The sequence below is a fragment of the Kogia breviceps genome, chromosome 7 (genome assembly GCF_026419965.1).
Source record: "Kogia breviceps isolate mKogBre1 chromosome 7, mKogBre1 haplotype 1, whole genome shotgun sequence".
In the NCBI taxonomy this organism is placed as follows: domain Eukaryota; kingdom Metazoa; phylum Chordata; class Mammalia; order Artiodactyla; family Physeteridae; genus Kogia; species Kogia breviceps.
In genome coordinates this window covers 23,547,176-23,567,069 of record NC_081316.1, presented here as the reverse complement: position 1 = coordinate 23,567,069, position 19,894 = coordinate 23,547,176, and the positions used below count along the sequence as shown (strand labels likewise).

The 19,894-nt window shown below is 47.2% G+C and overlaps 1 protein-coding gene across 2 annotated transcripts in view; it reads right to left on the bottom strand.

The window, feature by feature from the left end:
* PAMR1 (peptidase domain containing associated with muscle regeneration 1) overlaps window positions 1–19,894 on the bottom strand; it is a 170,393-nt gene that overhangs the window by 16,612 nt on the left and 133,887 nt on the right. For both annotated transcript variants that reach the window (XM_067038013.1, XM_059069944.2), the window contains exons 4-6: window positions 15,738–15,852; window positions 11,466–11,683; window positions 8,991–9,098 (exon numbers count right to left, since the gene is read on the bottom strand). In XM_067038013.1, coding sequence (XP_066894114.1) covers window positions 8,991–9,098; window positions 11,466–11,683; window positions 15,738–15,852 — 441 coding nt within the window. The remainder of the gene's footprint in view (window positions 1–8,990; window positions 9,099–11,465; window positions 11,684–15,737; window positions 15,853–19,894) is intronic.

The window sequence follows — 19,894 nt, the reverse complement described above, 5'->3', positions numbered from 1 at the left end:
TATTTGATCTTAATCAGTATTGTCCTTGGCTTTGGGTACACTGTGTCTTTTGGATACCACTTTTCTGGTATTTGGATGGCCTATTTCATTAGACAGCTGAAACTCCCTGTGCCGAAGAGATGGGTCAGCTTCAAAAAATCCTCAGAAAGTTCTGGTCTTTTTGTGGGGGTGGTATGAATTGGGAGATTGGGATTGACATATATATACACTACTATGTATAAAATAGAGAGCTAATGAGAACCTACTGTAGAGCACAGGGAACTCTACTCAATGCTCCGAGGGTGACCTAAATGGGAAGGAAATCCAAAAAGAGGGGATATGTGTATACGTACAGCTGATTCACTTTGCCGTACAGCAAAAAGTAACACAACATTGTAAAGCAACTATACTCCAATAAAAATTAATTGCAAAAAACAAAACAATGAACCTCACACATCCTCATTTGGTAGAGCCGATGAGCAACCGACATAACTATAGAAACTTAGCCATCTTCTACCTAGCCGATGTGCTCAGTAAGTCCTCTTAGGGCTCCCACAAATCTCAGAAGGTTTCTGAGTCAGCTCCTGGGGATGGGGCTGTGGGGCGGGGTGGGTAATAACACTAAACTATCAGGGGAGATGTCCCCCATGGCATTCATGGTCAACTTTTCAAATATAAAATACATCCCAATGAAAATGGCCCAAACAAGGCAATACTATTCTGTTTAGCCTTGGGGATGAAGATAATGACCTTGCCGAGGAGTCCTGAGCTTCTGAGAACATGTGAGTCCTAAGAGATCCTGCCACCTTAGTAATTCTCACCACCATCACCATTACCAAAGGCCTTTCTAGAAAAAGTTGCCACTGGGAAATGTACAGCATTACCACTCTCCTCTGCACCAGAGAAAGGCTAAGATAGGAATTGGTTGACAGTCCTGCCTAATGAAGGGGGAAAATATACCAAAGAGCCCTGCTTTATCTCCTCAGTGCCTGATACCTAACAGACACTCAAAAATGTCTGGCTGGATGAATCTGCAAAGTGGGGAGGATAATAGTACCTACCCCAGGGGGATGTCGTGACAATGAAATGAGACAGTGTCACATAAAGCACAGAGCTTGACCTATATTGAGAATCGTGAGAATAACTACTGTTGTAATTTTTAATACTTGGATACCAATAAGGCTATCTTGTGTTTTGCAGAGAGGAAGCCTTCACCTTCTGAAGCAGGGTGAGGGACAGGTAGTGAACACCCCCAAGGCAGGAGGATTTAAGGAAAAGTGGGAACTCTGTAGCCTTTGTCAAGGGGCTGGAGTCTCAGGGTCTGTGACAGCAGGGATGTTTGTTTCCATCAGAAGTTAATTCTGCTTTGCTCTCAAGTTCTTCTACTCTTTGCAACTTCCTCCCACTTCCCTGCATGGGCTTACAGTCCATCCCAGCTCTAATGGCTTACCTCTTAACCCAAAACCAAAATAAAATCCACCCCCTGCATTAAGTCCTGCCTCAGTGACCTCGTCTGCCAAAGCAAAAGCCAAGGGGGCCTCAACAAGGAGCAGGCAAGTGGAAGCAAAGTCTTAGTAAAACAATGGTGGACGTGGCCCATTCCACACTCATGGGAACTCCACCCCAAACTCTTGGAGACAGTCAGGCTGGAGAGTTGTTTAGGAGGCCTGACCTGTCCTCTTATTATTTGGCTGGAATGCCATCCATAACTAAAGCAATTACTGACTAGCAAAATGCATCCCGTATATACTAACCCCAACCATCTTACTCTGAATGAGAGGAGGCAATGCCTCGGTTTAGAGGCCACAGGCGCATGGATCCCAGCAGAGTTAACACTAAAATGCCACTGCGTTTATGTAGACTCAGATTTACCAAGCAGGAATGATCCAAATGTAAAGGAAATTTTCCCCTAAATTATAAAAGCAAACAAACAAACACCTTGATAACTATACAAGGGCAGCTTCTACTGTGTTCAGTGACCTCTTTGGCTTTCCAGATCTAAATCCAAATGAGACAGCATCCCTGTAAACATGCTACGAAGGATGGCAGAGATTCATCTCCACGTTAGGGAGGGTGAGGAGGTGGGAGGCTCAGGTATGGGGGATGTGTAAGAAGTAAGCAGTCCACTAGCTAGTCATCTTTCCGGGCTCCTCCACTCTCTGAAGGCTCTGGGTTACCAAGTGCTGGTGGGTAACAACTACGGATTCCCCAGGACTGTTTTCCGTGGGGTTACCCCTATACCCTTCATACCCTCTCAGGGCAGACTGTGTATTCTCTTTTCTACCCTGGGACTCTAATAAAATGTGTAAGGGATGCTCTGGAGCTTTGGTTTCCTGCATAACCACGGGGGACTGACATACAGCCCACCCCATGTTAAATGAGTGACTATTAAAAAGTCCCATGAGAAAAAGAGGAGGCTGACTAGAAAACATGATGCTTGGGGCCACCTGCTCTGGAGTTTCCCAATCTAGTTCCCCCTGACATTGTTCCACTTATCACCTCTAACAGCCCCTTCCTGGCGTTCTGGTTACAGAGACTCCCCACCCATCATGGCAATGTGCATGTCTTCTCCTGGGATCCAGGGTTCCTTTATGACAATGGCACTGGCAGTATCTACTTGTCCTTTTTTTTTTTTTTTTTTTTTTTTTTTTGCGGTATGCGGGCCTCTCACTGTTGTGGCCTCTCCCGTTGCGGAGCACAGGCTCCGGACGCACAGGCTCAGCGGCCATGGCTCACGGGCTTAGTTGCTCCGCGGCATGTGGGATCTTCCCGGACCAGGGCACGAACCCGTGTCTCCTGCATCGGCAGGCGGATTCTCAACCACTGCGCCACCAGGGAAGCCCCAACTTGTCCTTTAAAACCCGATCTTTCTTGCCTGGACACTGGTGTAATGGTAGCGATACTTAGCGTCTGGAGGAGAGTTTCTAAAACTTTCTAAGTTTTCTGTGAACTCGTCCTCATTCAGGAGGAAGGGTTCACAGAGAAAACTTAGAAAGTCTTGTGATAATTTTCTTAAACCCTAGGACTCTAAGAAAGGTTTGTCATGATCATCTAGTTTGTAGAAACTAGTGCTGTTACCCTAACCCCTTGTCTAGAGAATCCCGGCTTTCTTCCAAACTTTTCAATGGCCACATGGGGCCAAAGGTAGTAATAAGAATAACCGCTTCTATTATTCAGTATAATAACATCAATATCAATATATAAGTGCCTTACATGGATCATCTCATTCCATCCCTGCCATCACCCCTAAGAAGAATTAGATAATATTTTCCTGGAACCTATACGTGGCAAAACTGAGGCTCATAGGAGATGAATGACTTGCTCGAGATTTACTGGGCTGGTAAATTGCAGGCTTACAACCAAACCAAAGTCTTTCTGACCAGAGTGCAAGCTCTTCACCCAGGATTGCATCATCTCACTGTGAACAAAGGTGCACCTGTCTTCCACATGTTAAGGATGAAATAGGCCTTTAGAACTGTAAAAAAGCCAGTGAAATAATTCCATTTTTACCACACCTCCCCTAAGAGATCTTACAAGAATTTGCATTAATTCCAGCAAACCTGAGGCACATGATTTATCTGTGATGGGAGAGGGAACTGTGACCCACTAGGGGGTCTCAGTACATCCTCACTGCATCAGTGTTAACGTCTCCTTGAAAACCCCAAAGTTCCCAATCACTTATTCTGATGAGAAATGTGGGTTGGCCCTTTGAAGCTGAAGTATAAAGTGTGCCTCTCATCCTGGGCTCTTTTCTTCCCAGTCCTTGGGACAGGCTAGTGGGAGACCTTTTGATGCTCCAAAACCCCAATGAATCCAGAGACACCATTTTTCTTTAATTGGTGGAAGCCGAGTCGTGTTGTTCAAAGGCGCGTCAGAGCCCGCAGTATGAGCATTGTGCCCCAAGATTTAGCCCGTTTCATCACCCTTCATTAGGATGCAGGGGGGAGACCCCGGCACCGTCAACTGGGCCAGAGGAACAAAGGCAACATGGAAACTGGAGCGGGGCAATGAATCCCTCGCTCTCCACTTTTTTCAAAACAAGATCCCGACCATTTACTCAAGAACTTATTTTGTCCTCGTGTTCCATACAAAGAAACAGGAAATTTCAGAGGGAAAAAAAAGGGGCCCCAGTTTCTTACATGGTGGCCCAGGGAGGGTACTGGCAGGAGGTTAGCTTGGCCTCAAAGCCGAGGAGGGGCCACTCCCCTCTTTTTGTTCTCAGAGGAGGTCACCTGGGAGCAGGGGAAGGTTGTTGCTCCTTGGAAAACAATTTGAGGAGAAGGCTGGGGTAGCCGTCCTTGAAGATTGTCCTCGGGGCTCTTGCACCCTCTCCCGAACCGAACAGGGCAAACCTGTGTTGACAGTATCTTATTCTTCACCTACTACAACACAAAATCTGAACGAGACATCTCCCCTCAGACCCACAGAATTCCTTCTAAAATAAATCCATTTCCAGCTTGACGAGAATAGACCCTGGCTTCTGACCTGCAAGTTCTGATTCTTATTTTGAGGACTGGCATTTAAAATGGTTCATCTTGTAATCTGGTCAAACCTTTCGGTGGCCATTTTGACAACTCTCCAAAGTTTAAATACGTGTGTGCCCTTTGGACTAACAGTTCAACAACTAGGAACTTATCTTACAAAAATACCTCTACCTGTGAGCAAAGAAGCATATGTTAGGCTATTCATTGCAGCTTTCTTCATAATAGTCAAAATATTAAACGTGATATCAAGTCCATCTTCAGGGGTGGAGTGATTATATGATTGTACAAACACCCATACAATGGAGTCCTCAGCAGTCATTTTTTTCCCCCATGAGGGAGACCAACAAGGAATGACCTGGAAACAATATCTATGACATGAGCACGGAAAATAAAAAGTTGAAAAATTGTATGTATACTTTAATCCACTTTTGTTTAAAACAGGGTTTCTCAACCTTGGCACTACTGATCTTTGGGCCACATAACTCTTCGTGGTGGAGGCTGTCCTGTGTATTGTAGGATGTTTTGCAGCATCCCTGGCCTCACCAAATGTCAGTAGCACCCTCCCCCCTTGCTATTATGACAACCAATAAAGTTTCCAGTTTGCCAAAAGTCCACTGGGGGTGGGAGCAGGGGACAAAATCTCCCCCAGTTGAAAACATATAGACAACCTAGGTTTGCATGTCATAGAAAAAAGTTTGGAAGGGTACTCACCTAGCTGTTAACAGTGGTTCCCCCGGGGACCGGGATTGGTCAGGGAAAACAACGTTCTCTTTTTATTTTATACACCTCTGTACTGTGATTATTTTTACAAGTATATATTTCTTCTGTAGTTTAGTAGAAAATCTATTTCTATTCCACTCCCACTCAACCAACATATACATACACAAAGAAAATAAAGAGAATAGCTCATATCAAGAGACAGTCAATCGGGACTCTCTAGGAAAGAGAGACAGGTGGGCTTTACCTGGGAAGGGAAGCCCTCTGGGAGGACTTGATAATGAGACAGGATGGTAACCACAGCTCATCAATCCATCACCTGGAGTCTCATCAAGCAGGTGGTGAGAATGGTGTCAGAGAGATTGTGAACAACGTGGGAAATGAGGAATTCTGGCCTCTGGTTTTGAATTTGACTGAGATCAGTGTCTTGCACCCTGTACTTCAAATCCTTCATTTGCTTAAAGGATCATCTACCTTTCCACAAAACCTTTAGGAAAGCAGTGCATTAAAGCAGCAACTATGAAGTGGTTTCCCCTCATCAGATTTGGTACTACATAAACAAAAGATGGAATTCTCATTAATATTGGCTTTGGCGCTTTTAAAGCCATTTTTTTAAAAAACATATGCCAAGTCCAATTTGGACAATTTAGAATTTGGAGAATTCCAGAATGCTTCAGTTTCTTATTAATTTTGAAAGAATTTCCTCCAGGGAGGTTTGTTCTGTTTTTTGATATACTCATGAGAAAAACAATAAAGTAAAGCTTTTTTTTTTTTCTTTTTTCTTTTTCTAGATGATAGACTGCTCTGGAAAAATGGTTTACCTTTGTTCAGAAATTACAAGGTCAACTGCCACAGCCAATTGTGATAATTCCCTCACTGAGTTAGTTGGAATTCATGCTGAATTTCCTAAAAGGAAAAACAGACCTAAATCTTATAGAAAATAATCAAACATTTGGTCCCCTACATTGATGCCAGCAAATGGCATATCAGATATCCACCACCAATATCTTCACCCAGTCACAATTATACGGTACTAAGGGAATCACGGTTTTTGAACAACATTTTGTAAAGTAGCTAGGAAGAATTCTCTTGTCCATCTATGCTGGTGTTTTGAGACCAAAAGAGATTTGAGACCAAAAGTGATTCGAGACAGCTTTTGAACCAAGCTATGAATCAGTTCATAATGACATATTTTACATTCTTTTTTGTCATGGTTAATTGTTTTGTTTGGGTTTTTTGCTGGATAGAATAACAATGATGAGAAGTCCTTTTTTGGCTCAAAGGCTACTCATAAATATTTTACTCACAACTTTTGGACCAATTTCCTTCCCTCCCTCCACCCCCCCAGCCCCCATGATTTGACCCAGCTTCTTAAAGGCATTTTGACTAATTTGGTGATGTTTTACTTCACTCCAATTTTACCTTTATTTATCAAAGCTTTAATATCATACAGTTAGTTCACCAAGAATTCAAGCCTTCCTTTTTTGTTCCCCCTCTGCATCTAAAGGGTAGAGCTCAGGATTTGCCATTGTCAAGACTCCAGAATCACTCTATATACAGATTCTTGAAACAAAGGGAAAGTAACATTTCTCTTCTCCACCTTGCACACAACCCAGTGAACTTAAACGAGGCAGGAACTACAAAGCAGAACATCATTTTCTAAGAATCTGGCATAATCACACTCAGGTCAGCTGTGCCAAAGCAAGGAGTGCTTTGAGTGGAATGAAATGTACACTCAAGGACACACTACTGAAACTGGCCTCTGTCTACATTGTTTGCAAGGCAAGTTCATGAAATTAATTGAAACAATGCATGAACTTTATTGAAAGCTGTCAGACCAGGCCCCTTATATACAGGATGACCCCAAAGTTACCTGTGCACGCTAGTTAGAAGTGATGGTAGCAAACACTGCTGGTGCTCTGTCCTTGGATGCCCTTTACCTTCTGTCCCCTGCCCAGTCTATACTGTTTTACTTCCAATAGCCTGCACCTACCAACTCTTCCACTGCTCAAGGGTTATTGGAACCACTCTGGCACACGTGTAGAAACTTCAGCACGTCCTGCTCGCCCAAGGCAGTCCTTAGCCAGTCACCAATTGCAGTTGGGCTATGAAAGCCCAGCTGCCTTGCATTAAAGCCAGGACACAGTCTGAGATGTACTTCACATTCCAGATTCCATTGCCTGTTAAAACTAAGGCTGGGATTTTGCCTGAAATCATGACTCTGCCTGGCTTCCTTCCCTTCTGGCCCAGCTTGCCCACTCCCTCACCAGCTTCTCCTGGGGGCATGTCCACACATTTGCTTCAGGGGAACCCTGCCTAAGTCATTAGCTGCCCTCCTTGGCTTTCCCCAAATTTTTATTCCTCTTGCCCTTCCAAACGTCTCATTCCGTGCTGATGGCTGCAGTCTGTGGCACCTGTTTTAAGTCTCAAACTTCTGTTAGGACATACACAGGGTCTTGGTTACCAGAGACCCTTGACAGGTGATTTCTAGTCATAGTGTTTAAGTTCCTCTCTGCCAATGGCACAGTCCTGGGTACCGCACCGCTGGGCTGGATGTCACCTGATGCTGCCGTGGGCAGTGGTCAGCGTTCGTACCCTTCTCCAGGGCGATGGATTTGCCCTATCAGATACATGTTCTAGTTTCTCTCCTCTGGCAAAAGTTTGGGTCTAATATCGGAGAAGAGTCACGATCTGCCTTTCAAGAACATGAATTAGAAACTTCTACCTGCTTCTGAGTGAGCTATTTCTTTGTGTTTGTTCCTTCTTATTTCTGCTGTTTGGTTGAACCAGGGTTAATGAGGGCTACTGTAGCTGAGCAGGACCCTGTGGGGCCTTCCCGGGACAGACTCCTCCCCCATATCCTCCGCTGCAGCTCCTCTCTGAAGTACCTAGATAATAGTAACTGGTGCACGTTTCCTGAGTTGTTTTACAGATGCTAAAGGATGATGATCATTGGGCGTGTAGCTCCCAGACCTACTGGCACCTAAGGACTGATCATGTTACTCCCTCTAACACCACCCTGCTACCTCACCATCAACTGATCAGAGAATTGTGCACGAGCTGATCACATACGCTGTGACCCGCCCTCCCTCACCTGGCCTTTAAAAATGCTTTGCTGAAACCCTTCGGGGAGCTCTGGCTTTTCCTAGCCCTAGCTGTCCTGGATTCCTTGTAGGGTGCCCTACAATAAATACTGCACTTTCCTTCCCCACAACCCGGTGTCAGTAGATTGGCTTCACTGCACGTGGGCGAGCAGACCCAAGTTTGGTTTGGTAATACTACTGTGGTTTTGCTTCTGACTTCTGTCTGCAAGAACTGGAGAGTGTGGGTGACTCAATGGGACAGCCAGGATACAGCTCAGGCAGGAGGTGGGACTTGAGTGGTGACAGCAGAAGGGGAGCTGTCCTAGAGAACCATGTGTGGAATTCCACAGCTGGCATGACTCCAAAATTTGGATCATGGGATGGACAGGGAGTTCAGACGCTGGGCCCCAGGTGGGTGTATGATGGTGGCTTTCTACTGTTGACACTTTCTCACTGTGTTTGAGCTCGGAATATTATTCAAGGCCACTGAAGGCGTATCTTTCTGAGAGGTATTTGCAGCAGTTGAGGACAAAACTGGGTGGTTCCAGACATCCTGACTCAAAGGTAGCCCAGCCCTCTTGAGATCCACTCAATGGGAAAGCCCACATTATCCACCATCTTGGGGGGACCATGGTAGACAGCAGGGAACACCCCCGGCAAGCTCCCCAAACCCTCTCCACGCCAGCCCCACGTGACACCTTAACTCCCACTCCGGAGGCAAACTCACGATTTTCACAGTGCTGCCCGGTGTAGCCTGCCAGGCAGGCACACTTGTAAGATCCGGTGTTGTCAAGAAGGCAAGTGCCATCATGGGAACAAGGCGATGAGGAACATGCTGTAAGAGAAAAGGCAATTTCTCCCAGTGCCCCCCGTGCAATGAGTCAGTTTCTTCAAGCCTCCAGTCTTTCACTTGTCTTTCAGTCTCCTTGCCATTTTTTAACTCCTTTTATTGATATCATGTCACCATTGTTTGAGGTTGCCTAAAACAGCTGCTCATTAATCAAATGTTGCTGATGTTATTTGAGGTTTTCCAAGGCCCCAGAAGTAGGCTCCAGACACAGAGTCTGAGACAACACACACAGGCGCACCACACAATTAAAGCAGAGGCATGTTTCACCCGCTCCTGTAGGGGGGCTCCGTGGAAGACAGCAGCCTTGGGTAATAGATCATCTTTTTTTTTCAAGGAAGCTCAGTATCCGGGATACTGGGGGGAAAGTACCGGAACATGATCTTCATGACTCTGGTGAAAGTGTACTCAAGAATTTTCAAACACGCATTCTGTAAACGGTAGTCCCTTGAGATACTGAGAGTTACGATCTCAGATATGGTGGGGAAATGCTACTGGTGTTAAATGATAATTAACCAGATTGTCTACTGCAGAACTTCTCGGAACATTCCACATTCTAAGGTGCATTGTGAATTTCTAAGGATGCACATAACGTTCCACCTTTCACAGGCTTCTCTGACCTGAGAGGCTGCATTTTACAGAATGTCCTGGGGACTATTTTTCTACAGAGAACACTCTGGAAAACACTAGTCTGGTGTTACCCACCAATTCCACATTCATTTACCCTGGTGTAGAAATATATCACTCGGCCAAGTTCAACAAACCCAAATTGAGTGCTTGCTCTGTAAGGCACTGGGGGGATACAAAGATGAACAGGAGCTCCCACTCACCAGATCAGAGCCTTTCGAAGAAGAGTAGGCAGTGACTATAAACTGAAGCATGATTCAGTTAGTGTCAGAAAAGAGAGAAAGTGCTAGAAGACATTCCAAAAGAGGCAAAGCCACAGCCCATCAGAACAAGGGAAAAGGCTTACCAGGGGAGGAGAAATCTGATAGGGCCTCGAAGGGTGGGACTTGACGGGCAGGAGTTGGGAGGTGGGTTTAATCAGAGGGAATAATTTGAGCACAGGCAGGACGCTTCGGGTGTTTGAGGAACGGGAAGAGCTCTGTCTGACTGTTTGACAATGGAGATCAGAGTTTCCAGAGTTCTCCAGGGGAGGTTAAAGAAGAGACCCTCCTAACTCTCCCCTCAGTCACAGGGTCACAAGCTGGTGAGCCACTGCTGCCCCCAACTGCTGACTGCCATAAACACCCCCAGATGTATCTCAGCCTCGGCTGGTAGGGCACCTCCGAGGGGCAAGGATTCAGCCACAGGCCGACCACACCACAAAAGCAAAGCTTCTAGAACTCGCAGACTCTGAGCAGCTGAAGAGGAGACAGACATCCCGGAAGGAGGCAGTCACACAGGAGCAACTGCTGAGAGCTCCTGTGGGACCATTCTCCGCGGGAGGAGACTGGGGAGGGTGGGTTGTCTGCGGGTCTTGCTGAAAGGACAAGGCCGATGCCGCTACTACCCGCCTCCCTTGCTGAGGCTTCTGTATCACACCTTCCATGAGGAAGCTATAATGGTCAATTGCAATTTTTAAAATTCAGTATTCTAAGAATAGTACTTCCAGGTCGAGTTGATTTTGTAAAACCTGATGCAATCCAATCTCTGAGGACTCAGCACTTTTTTCATTCCAGCCAAATCCTACTTCCTAACATGAGCAGGACAGGAGGTGAAGTCAGACTCCGAGTTACTCATGAAGTAAGTGGCATTTCCTATGTAGTTTAAGACTTTGAACACCTATTTGAAAGATGACAAAGGGAGGCTCAGGGCATGCCGGGGGCAAGGTGGCTACTGAGGGCTTCCTCTGTACCAGACACTGTGCTAAGTTCTTCATCTGTTCTGTCTTCCAGCACCTCCTTAATGGAGCAGGATCTAGGGTTATGCCCACTGCTTAGGAACATGAGGCCCAGAGAAGTAGCACTTGTCCAAGCCACACAGCTTAATCTGCTAGGGACCAAAGCTAACGCTCTTAACCATGAGAGCCCCTAATAGAAGCTCTAGAGCCAAACTGTACAGATCCCTGGTTCCATCCCCAGAGCTGTGCAACCACAGACAAATTACCCGGTCTCTCTGTGCTGCAGCCTCTAAACAAGGGAGTTAATCATTCTCAGCTCTGGTCCTAGTGAGCGTTTCTGAAATATCCCTTTTGCCATTTCTCTCTACCTTCTTAATGTGCAGGTTGCTTCTGAGAACCCAGCACGCTGGGTTTTAAGAAGGCTGGGCAGGGAGAAGGGGGGGGGTACACGGAAAGGAATGTTTGTCTGGAGCACAGCCATAAGATGCACCATTTGTCTCCCTGGCCTTTACCTGTGATCTCCTCAAAGATGGCATGGAAGCCGTCAAAGTTCTTGGAGCCATCTGAGTGGAAGAGGACGTGGAGCGAGGAAGCCGTGCTTCGGATGGGAGCTGGCCGCTCGTTGCCACAGAAACGCTTGATGATCTGACTGTCGCTGCTGTCCCCGTCACGGACCTCAACATAGTCATACTGGCACATGTAGTCAAACTCCAGGCTCAACATGACAATCCTGTGGGTGGAGAGGGTGACGGCAGGAAACAGGTGGGCCCCGGATCGTCCCTACACCCCTGGGCAAGTTCAAGGCCAGATGATAAACAGGTCTCTTGAAGAGTGGTGCCATTGGCCTGATGTGATAGGACAATGGTCCTGGAGGGCTTGAGGTCAGGTACGTTTCTTTTAATGTGTGTAGGTAGGTATTCTGTGTGCGGGTGTGTGTACGCGCATGCCCAGGTGAGGGGGGCGTCACAGTCCCTTCAGAGAATCTCTGCACACACTGGCTCCTCTTCCAGGAGCACTTCTCCTCTCAGGCTGTGTGGCTGGTTCTTTCCTGTCCTCGGGTCTCAGCTTAAATAGTCTCTCCTCAAAGAGGCTTCCCTGACAACTCTTTCTAAAGGAGATCCACTGTTTTCTTCGTAATGTGTAGATACATTTTAATTTCTCATATTTCTCTCCTTGACTTTGTGAATGTGTGTGCATGCCTGTCGCCTCCCCTTGACTGCAAATTCCTCGAGGGTAGAGTGTGACATCTGTCTTATTCCACCACTGTTTGCTTAGTGACTAACGCAGTGCATGGCACATAGAGACAATAAATAAATATTGCTGAATAGATGACAATGGATGCTCTATTGTAATTTTACAATTGGAGAGTGGAAAAGAGTATGTTGTCTTGCAAGACCAAGTAAAGGAAAAAACTCTCTCCACGCTCTTCCGTCTGACGGAAGGATCAGAAGATAATTATTCTCTTGGTAACAATTCTTGCCCCAAAGAGTAGAAGAAGTAGCACCATATCAAAATTTCAGAATTGAAAGAGATCTGAGATATCTGTGATTACCTTAAAGGGGTCTTGGGTTTGGAAATACTGGGGTGCAGCAGAAACCTTAAGCTCCCATTTCCAAGAGATAAGAAAAGAGGCAGTCACATCCCAGGGCAAGTGAGGAAAAGACATTTTTTAGAAGATTCCCAAGGGAATGCCTAAGTATCAAGATCACAAAATGTGCATCTGTATCTTGTCCCTCACATTTTGGAGAAGTTAGGAATAGACAGAAGAGCTCAGAACTACAGCCTGAAAAGTTGGGACCTGTGCTATTTCTAGCACCTCGGGTAAAAATTTCAAGTGCCAGAGTTAGAGAACAATCAGGATATTCTAAATGTTCTTAAAGGTCTTACTGAAAAAGAAACCCAATCACTGAGTATGCTTAGTGTTTATTTTTCAAAAATTTTTATCACAAAATCTTTTGCTAGGGAGTGTAAGTCCTACTAATCATACTTTGTGAAACATGCTGTAGCACCTAAGGATCTGACTTCTCATCCAGATGCCACCACCAACTCACTGTGAGCCTTGAGCAATCACTTCCTTCTCTGGGTTTTGGTATCTTAGTCTAAAAAGGGTAGGAGGGGGGACAAGGCCACCACCCAAAAGAGATCACAGCTTTTTCTGAAACTGAAACATGAGACATTGCAGCTTGTATTTACATTCATTCATTTGTTCACTTATTCAACACATTTGCGGAAGGTCTGAACTGTGTCAGACGCTGTTCTAGGTGCTGAAAGTACAGCAGTGTCCCAAATAGGAACAGTGCCTGCCCTCATGGAGTTCTGATCTGGGGGACAGACAATAAGCAAGGAAACCAGAAAACAAAGGAATTCCAGAGAATGTTAAGTCCTAAGAAGAAAACAGACCAGGTAAGAGCACAGAGAGTGACTGGGAGGGTCTGCTTTTTACACACATGGTCAAGGAAGACTTCTCTGCAGACGTGCCATCTGGGCAGACACTTAAACGACGAAATGGAGCCAAGCCATGTGAACGTCATGGGGAAGAGCGGTCCAGGCAGGGGAATCTGTAAGCGCAAAGGCCTTAAGGTAGTCATGAGCATATCTGAGGAACTGAAAGAAGTCAGGGATGCTGCAAGGTGGTGTGTACAGGGGAGAGTGGTATGAACTGAGGTCAGAGAGGGGAGCAGGAGACATCCTGTATGGTGGGGAGTTCAGATTTTATTCCAAGCCTGTTAGGAAGCCACTGGAAGGTTTCAACAACACGACAATAATTTTACTGAGATTTTTTTTTTTTTTTTTTTTTTGCGGTACGCGGGCCTCTCACTGTTGTGGCCTCTCCCGTTGCAGAGCACAGGCTCCGGACACGCAGGCTCAGCAGCCATGGCTCACGGGCCCAGCCGCTCCGCGGCATGTGGGATCCTCCCGGACCGGGGCACGAACCCGCGTCCCCTGCATCGGTAGGCGGACTCTCAACCACTGCACCACCAGGGAGGCCCTTACTGAGGATTTTAAAGGATCACTCCAGTCACTCTGAAGGGTGGAAATGGCAGAGCTAGCAAGAGTGGAAGGAGGGAAGCCAGTCAGGAGGCCACGAGAGAATCCAGGTGAGACATGGTGGTGGTTTAAAGCAGAATGTTGGCAATAGAGACAGTGGATGGACTTGAGATTATTTTACAAGTAAGGAAGTAGATTTTGTGATGACCTGGCTGTGGTAGGTGATGGAAAAGGGGGGCATCAGGGATGGCTGCCAGCTTTTGGGCCGAACACTAGGCTTCAGAGTATTTACGTCCTTATGATTATCCCTGGCCAGCAGGTCCAGGTTTGACTGGACCAGAAAAGAAATCGACATATTTCCAATCCTTCCTAAGGCCCTTTCCCAGGCAGGTGATGTGCTTCTCAATCCTTCCACCATTTTGGATTTTTGTTTGGCGGGGTTGGGGGGAGGGGATTTATTTTGTATCCTGTAGCTCCGAGAAGCTCTTTAGAGGCCCCTGAGGGGACCACTGGTCCTGGTCCCTGAGCTGCTGAAAAATTAACATGTGGCATTTACCACCTGCCCTTATCATCCTGCCAGACCCAGCCTGGAGCCCATTCAGCAGAACCGTGTGGCCTCTCACTTGCTCCTTGAATTAACTTTCCTCCAGGAAAGTCCACTTATCGAACCTTACTCCTAACCCCAGGACCTGAGGGTGCAAGAAGACCAGCTACTGAAAGGCAGCTTTGATGAGGAGGATTGAGAAGGAGACCTGATTTGATGGATCCTTCCAAAGCGGGTATCGTGTTGCCCCTTCTGAAGGACAGAACACCATCGAGGAGCCAGTGGGCATGTGGTAACCTCCAGGTGCATTGATCCACCCAGAAAATACCTACTGAAAGCCTGTGCCCCAGAAGATTAGAGATTTCCATCACCGCCAACCTCCCCACTGGTTAGAAAAGGGAAGAGCTAGGTGGACAATGTCCCTAGATGTCCCAGGGGTGAGTGGGCCACTCTGCTTCCCTAGAGAGGAAGAGCAGAGGTGCTTGCCAGGGGAGAGAAGATACACTGGCGGCAGGGAGCACTTCTTTCAACTTTACTTATGCAACAAGAATCCACCAAGCACGTGTGGTGTGTACCGGGTCCTGTTTCAGGCACCTGGATGCAGCAGTGAGGAGTTCTCACAAAACAGGATGCACTCGTGTTATTTATCTATACTTACAATAAACCTGGGTCTATACTTTGGACTATGGCATAAATTAGTCACATTTGTGAGGACCCCAAATCTCCATAAGAAGAATCAGCTTATCTTCCACGCATGTGAAACAATCAGTTTATTGGCTGCAGGGGTGGTGGTTGTCTTCTGAGAACAGCAATGAAAGGAGCTGTGATGAGCATAAACCCCAGTCTCAAGTGCAAATTCCTTAAAGGTTAGACCTGTCCTTATTTCTTCCCTTCCCTCCCATAGAGTCTAGTCCAGTACTGAGTGAATAGGAAGACTTGGTCAAGATCTGGGGGTTGAGGGATAGATTGCTTTCAGTGTCCTGCTGTGTTGGTATTATCCTTGGGTCACCGTCACCTGAGCCTCACTGCCCTCGGGCAGTGAATGACAAACATCTAATTGACTGTAGCTTTATCCAGGCCTTATCCCACAAAATCACGGACAGGTAAAGGAAAAGATTCTAATACATATTTTCTGCTTTTAAAAATGAAGTTCTGATGATTAGCCCTTGGTCACTAGGATCCAGGACCTTTGGTCCTGTTACTGTGTTTCCTTATAACCTCAGACTCCCTAATTCTGACCCCAGCCCCTTACCTTAGCTGGATGATAAACCCAGGTCTGGCGTGAATGGTCCATTCGCAGTGAGCATTCAGGGGGTAGCTCTCCAACAAAATCTGACCCTTTGGGACTCGTAGAACCTGGCCACATCCTAAGAAGAGAAGATTGGGGAAATGGAAATTGGAGTCAACAGGAAAGAGATGGTAAAAGGTCTCAAAGCCTCTGAGCTCATCCCACACCCTTGAGAACAGAATGGAGAAGGATATTTCTATTTCTCAAGCACCTGGCAATGTGCTAGGCAATTGGCAGTGAATTGTTAATTCATTTAATCCACCCAACAGCTTGAGAAGAGAAGTAGTATCATTCCAGTTTTCCAGATGGAAAAATGGATAACCAGAGATTAAATAAATAACTTGTCTAGCTACTAAGTGACAAAGCAGAGATTTAAACCTGTGTCTGAATGTAAAGTCCAGGCCACTCTCTCACCTGCCTCTCCAAGACTGCCACATGCCAGCCTGCTGCTGCCACCTTACCAGGCTCAGAAAGCAGGCCCTCCCTGCAGCTCTACACGGGACACTGTGGCCTTTGTCCAGAGTCTAAATCTGCATAAGACCCTTTGGTCTGTGTTCCCTGCACGTTCTCTACCCCACAAATATAACCCCAAAGCAACTCCTTCCTGACCCCCCTCCATCCATTTAGAAAATGTATGTATTAATTTGCTCTATGAGCAACTATGTGATAAACACCTCTCTAATACACGACACATGCAGGGGGACATGAACTCCAAACATTTGGACTGGATTAGTGGCTTTCAATTTTTTTCTACCTCCCAAGCCCCCCTTTTTTTTTTCAGACAAAGTCTTATGAAGACCACCAATTTAATTTTAAAAAATGGATCCAAGAGGGGCTCCTGGTTGAAGCAGAAGCTGGCGCCCCAAGCCCTCCACTCTCACTATCACCTTGGTCTCCTGAGTTACCTCCAAGGAATCCTCAAGATTTGAAAACCACAGAACAGAGTCTTCATTAAATTATATCATATCTTCTAGTGTTAAGCAGAGATGTGTAAGATGCACCTTAGTTTTACAAAAGAGTTTGGGGGAAATGTCTTGAATTGGTGTTATAGAAAAAAAAAGTTATCTGGGTCATGTAAATAAACTATATTTTCTACCAGAGTTGGCAAACTCTGATCCATGGGCCAAATCCGGCTTCCCGCCTGTTTTTTAAATAAAGTTTTATTGGAACAGAGCCACACGCATTTTTAATGCATTGTCTAAGGTCAGTTTCCAGCTATAATGGCAGAGTTGAGTAGTTGCAAAGAGAGACAGTAGAATCCACAGAAATGAAAATATTTACCATCTGCCCCTTTACAGAAAAAGTGTATTTAACCCTGTTCTACACAGAACCCAGTTTGACCTCATAAATTCTGGACATGCGGTTATCTTCAATAACCTCCCCAAATAAATTCTCATTGCTCAAAAGAAAAATATGAACTTCAGTGGATGGTGCCTCACGGCAGGATGATGTTAGTAATATTTCTACAGTGTTAGGAATACAGCCCAAACTCTGCTTTTGACAAGCTGTGAGGTCTGAAGCCTGTGACTCTTGCAAAACTGACTGCTAGGCAGCATGAGTCATCTCATCATTAGGATGTTTATTGCTGCTGCCCGGCACCACATGGGAAACATCTTCCACCACTTGCCATGTGGGGCTCTTGTCTAGGCCAGGCCTCCATTCTCTCTCTCTGCAATTCCAGCCTCCTCGCATCCATCCTTGTCTCCCAACTTTCCATTCTCCACATAGCAGCCAAAGCCACCCTTTAAATAAATAAATTAGATCACATTACTCTCTCGACTCGACCCTCCAAAGGCTGGCCACTGTGCCCCACCTTCTCACAGCATCCACGGCCCTGCCTCACGGACCGCCCAGCCCTGCCTTCTGCCCGGTTTCTACCACCACCCATCTGGTCCTCATGCAGCTCCAGCCACATGGCCTCCTTCCTGTCCCAGCTCCAAGCCTTGCACCCACTGCTCCCTTAACCTACAAGGTTCATCTTCTTCCACATCTCCTTCCTTTGGGAATTAAGCCCACCTGCTGCTTCTTCAAAGAGGACTTCCTGGACCACTCAGCTAAAATGGACCTTCACATTTGTGCAGTCACTGCCTTTTACTCGATTTTGTTTTCTTCATAACACACAGCACTAGCTGAAATTATCTAGCTTATTTGCTTACTCCCTTTGGTAGAGCTGGGACTTCTCTAGCTTGTACACCTAGAATGGAAACTGGCATATAACAGGTGCTCAATAAAGAGCTGTTGAATGAATGAATGATGACATTGTGACAGGCCAGGGACTGGCTAAAAGACTTGCACAAATTCTCTCGTTTAATCCTCACAAGAAACCTGGGAGAACGATATTCATGTCCCCAGTCCCCAGACAGGATCACTAAGGATGGGAGAAGTTAGGTGACTTCCCCACAGCTGGATGGCCAGGAAGTCGGAAGACGGCAGACGACTGTTCTAACTGCAGAGCAGTGGTTACGACGAGACTTCGGGGTCCCGCTGTCATTGGTTTGAGTCTCAGCCTTAGCGTCACGGGCCGCGTGGCCTTGGGCAAGTTTCTTCATCTCGCAGAACCTCAGTAGACCTGAGTCAAATGGGAGTAAAACTAGCACCTACTTCATACGTTTTGTGAGACTTGAATCGGATTACTCACATAGAAAGCAGCTAGCAGAAAACTCAGCAAATGTTTGCTGTTGCTAGTTGGTGGCAGAGCAGGGGTTTGAACTTGGATCTGTCTAGTAGCAAGGCTGGGTCTCTGCTAGTGCAGTCAACTGTCGTAGGGTTTCCTGACCCAGCCTTCTCCCACTCCGTTTTGCAGCAGCAGGATTTCCCCCACCCCCACCCATCCCCCAAATACATTGAATCTCTGCCCCAGCCCCCAACTTTGGGAAGTGCACGTGCCTTCTTCCTGCATACCTCACACGCTTCATCGCCCCCATCCGCCCATCTGCTGCCCGGCTACGGAAGTGATACATTGGGTGTGAGAGACAAAAAAAGAAACCTTCCTGCACAGTCTCCGCCCCTCTGGGGCTGGCAGCCTCCCAGCCACAAGGTGTTAAATCCCAGCTCCGCAGCAAACCTCCTGCAGGGACCCCAAGTCAGAATCAGCAGCAGATGCCGCCAGCCTGCTTCTGGTCTCTTCCCTGGAATCAGACAGCAGTGTCACCGCCCTCCCACCCCGCAGGTGCACGGGGAGCTGGCGCCCCTCCCCAGGCAGGTCTTCTAGGCAGGACCACGAGGTCTTTGGCCAGCCCCAGGGTCTCATGCGGCCGCCTCCGGAGGGCCGGGAGCCCCACCCACCCCGGGGGGGGGCTGGCCCCCGGCCACCTGAGATGCGAGACCACTTGTTCCTGGGGCCCAGAGGCCGTCCTTCAGAAGCAGCCAGGATTCCCAGCCACGTGTGACGCCTCGCTCCCTCATGATGTCTTCCTTCTCACTCCAGAGGAGAGGGCAGAGTCGGTCCCACGAGCGGGAACAAGTTCCAAACAGCCAGAGACAAAGAGGCCGCTTCTCAGAGATGTGCTCTGGGGGGAGGATATTGGGCCCCGGGAAAAGGAGGAGCTCTGCTCCCTCCTCACACCAAGCGACTCCCACGTCCCAGTCCCAGGGCCCGGGCGCAGGGCAGACTCACTGCACCCTCTGCCTAGGGCAGAACACTGAACACAGGTGAGCGTCCCCGCCAAGGAAGTCCGGCTGGCCAGCCAAGCAGGTGGTCCTGAGTCTGAAAGACCAGAGAGGCAATGGCCCAGATGAAGTGCTCAGATTCCCTGACCATGTCTTGCTGCAGGGGAAGAGGGTGTGTGTATGTGTGCGTGTGTGTGTGTGTGTGTGTGCAGGGAATTTTGCCAGCCAAGCCAGACTGTCCCCTGGGATCTCGAATCCTGGACTCATCTCCCAGGCCGCCCCCTCCCCCATCTTTCCTCATGGCTACAAACCCAGACAAGAGAGAGAGCTGGATAGACTCTGCCTCTACAGAGCTGAAGGGAAACCTTCATGAATTTCTAAACGAGAAAGAGAGCTGGAAGGTTCTCAGCAAAAATGAACACCCTCAGCATTCAGACAAGTCTTGTTATCTCCAGCTGGGGGAGCAAGGAGGGAGGGGCAGGAGAGAGACACAACATACTTCTGAGAAGCAG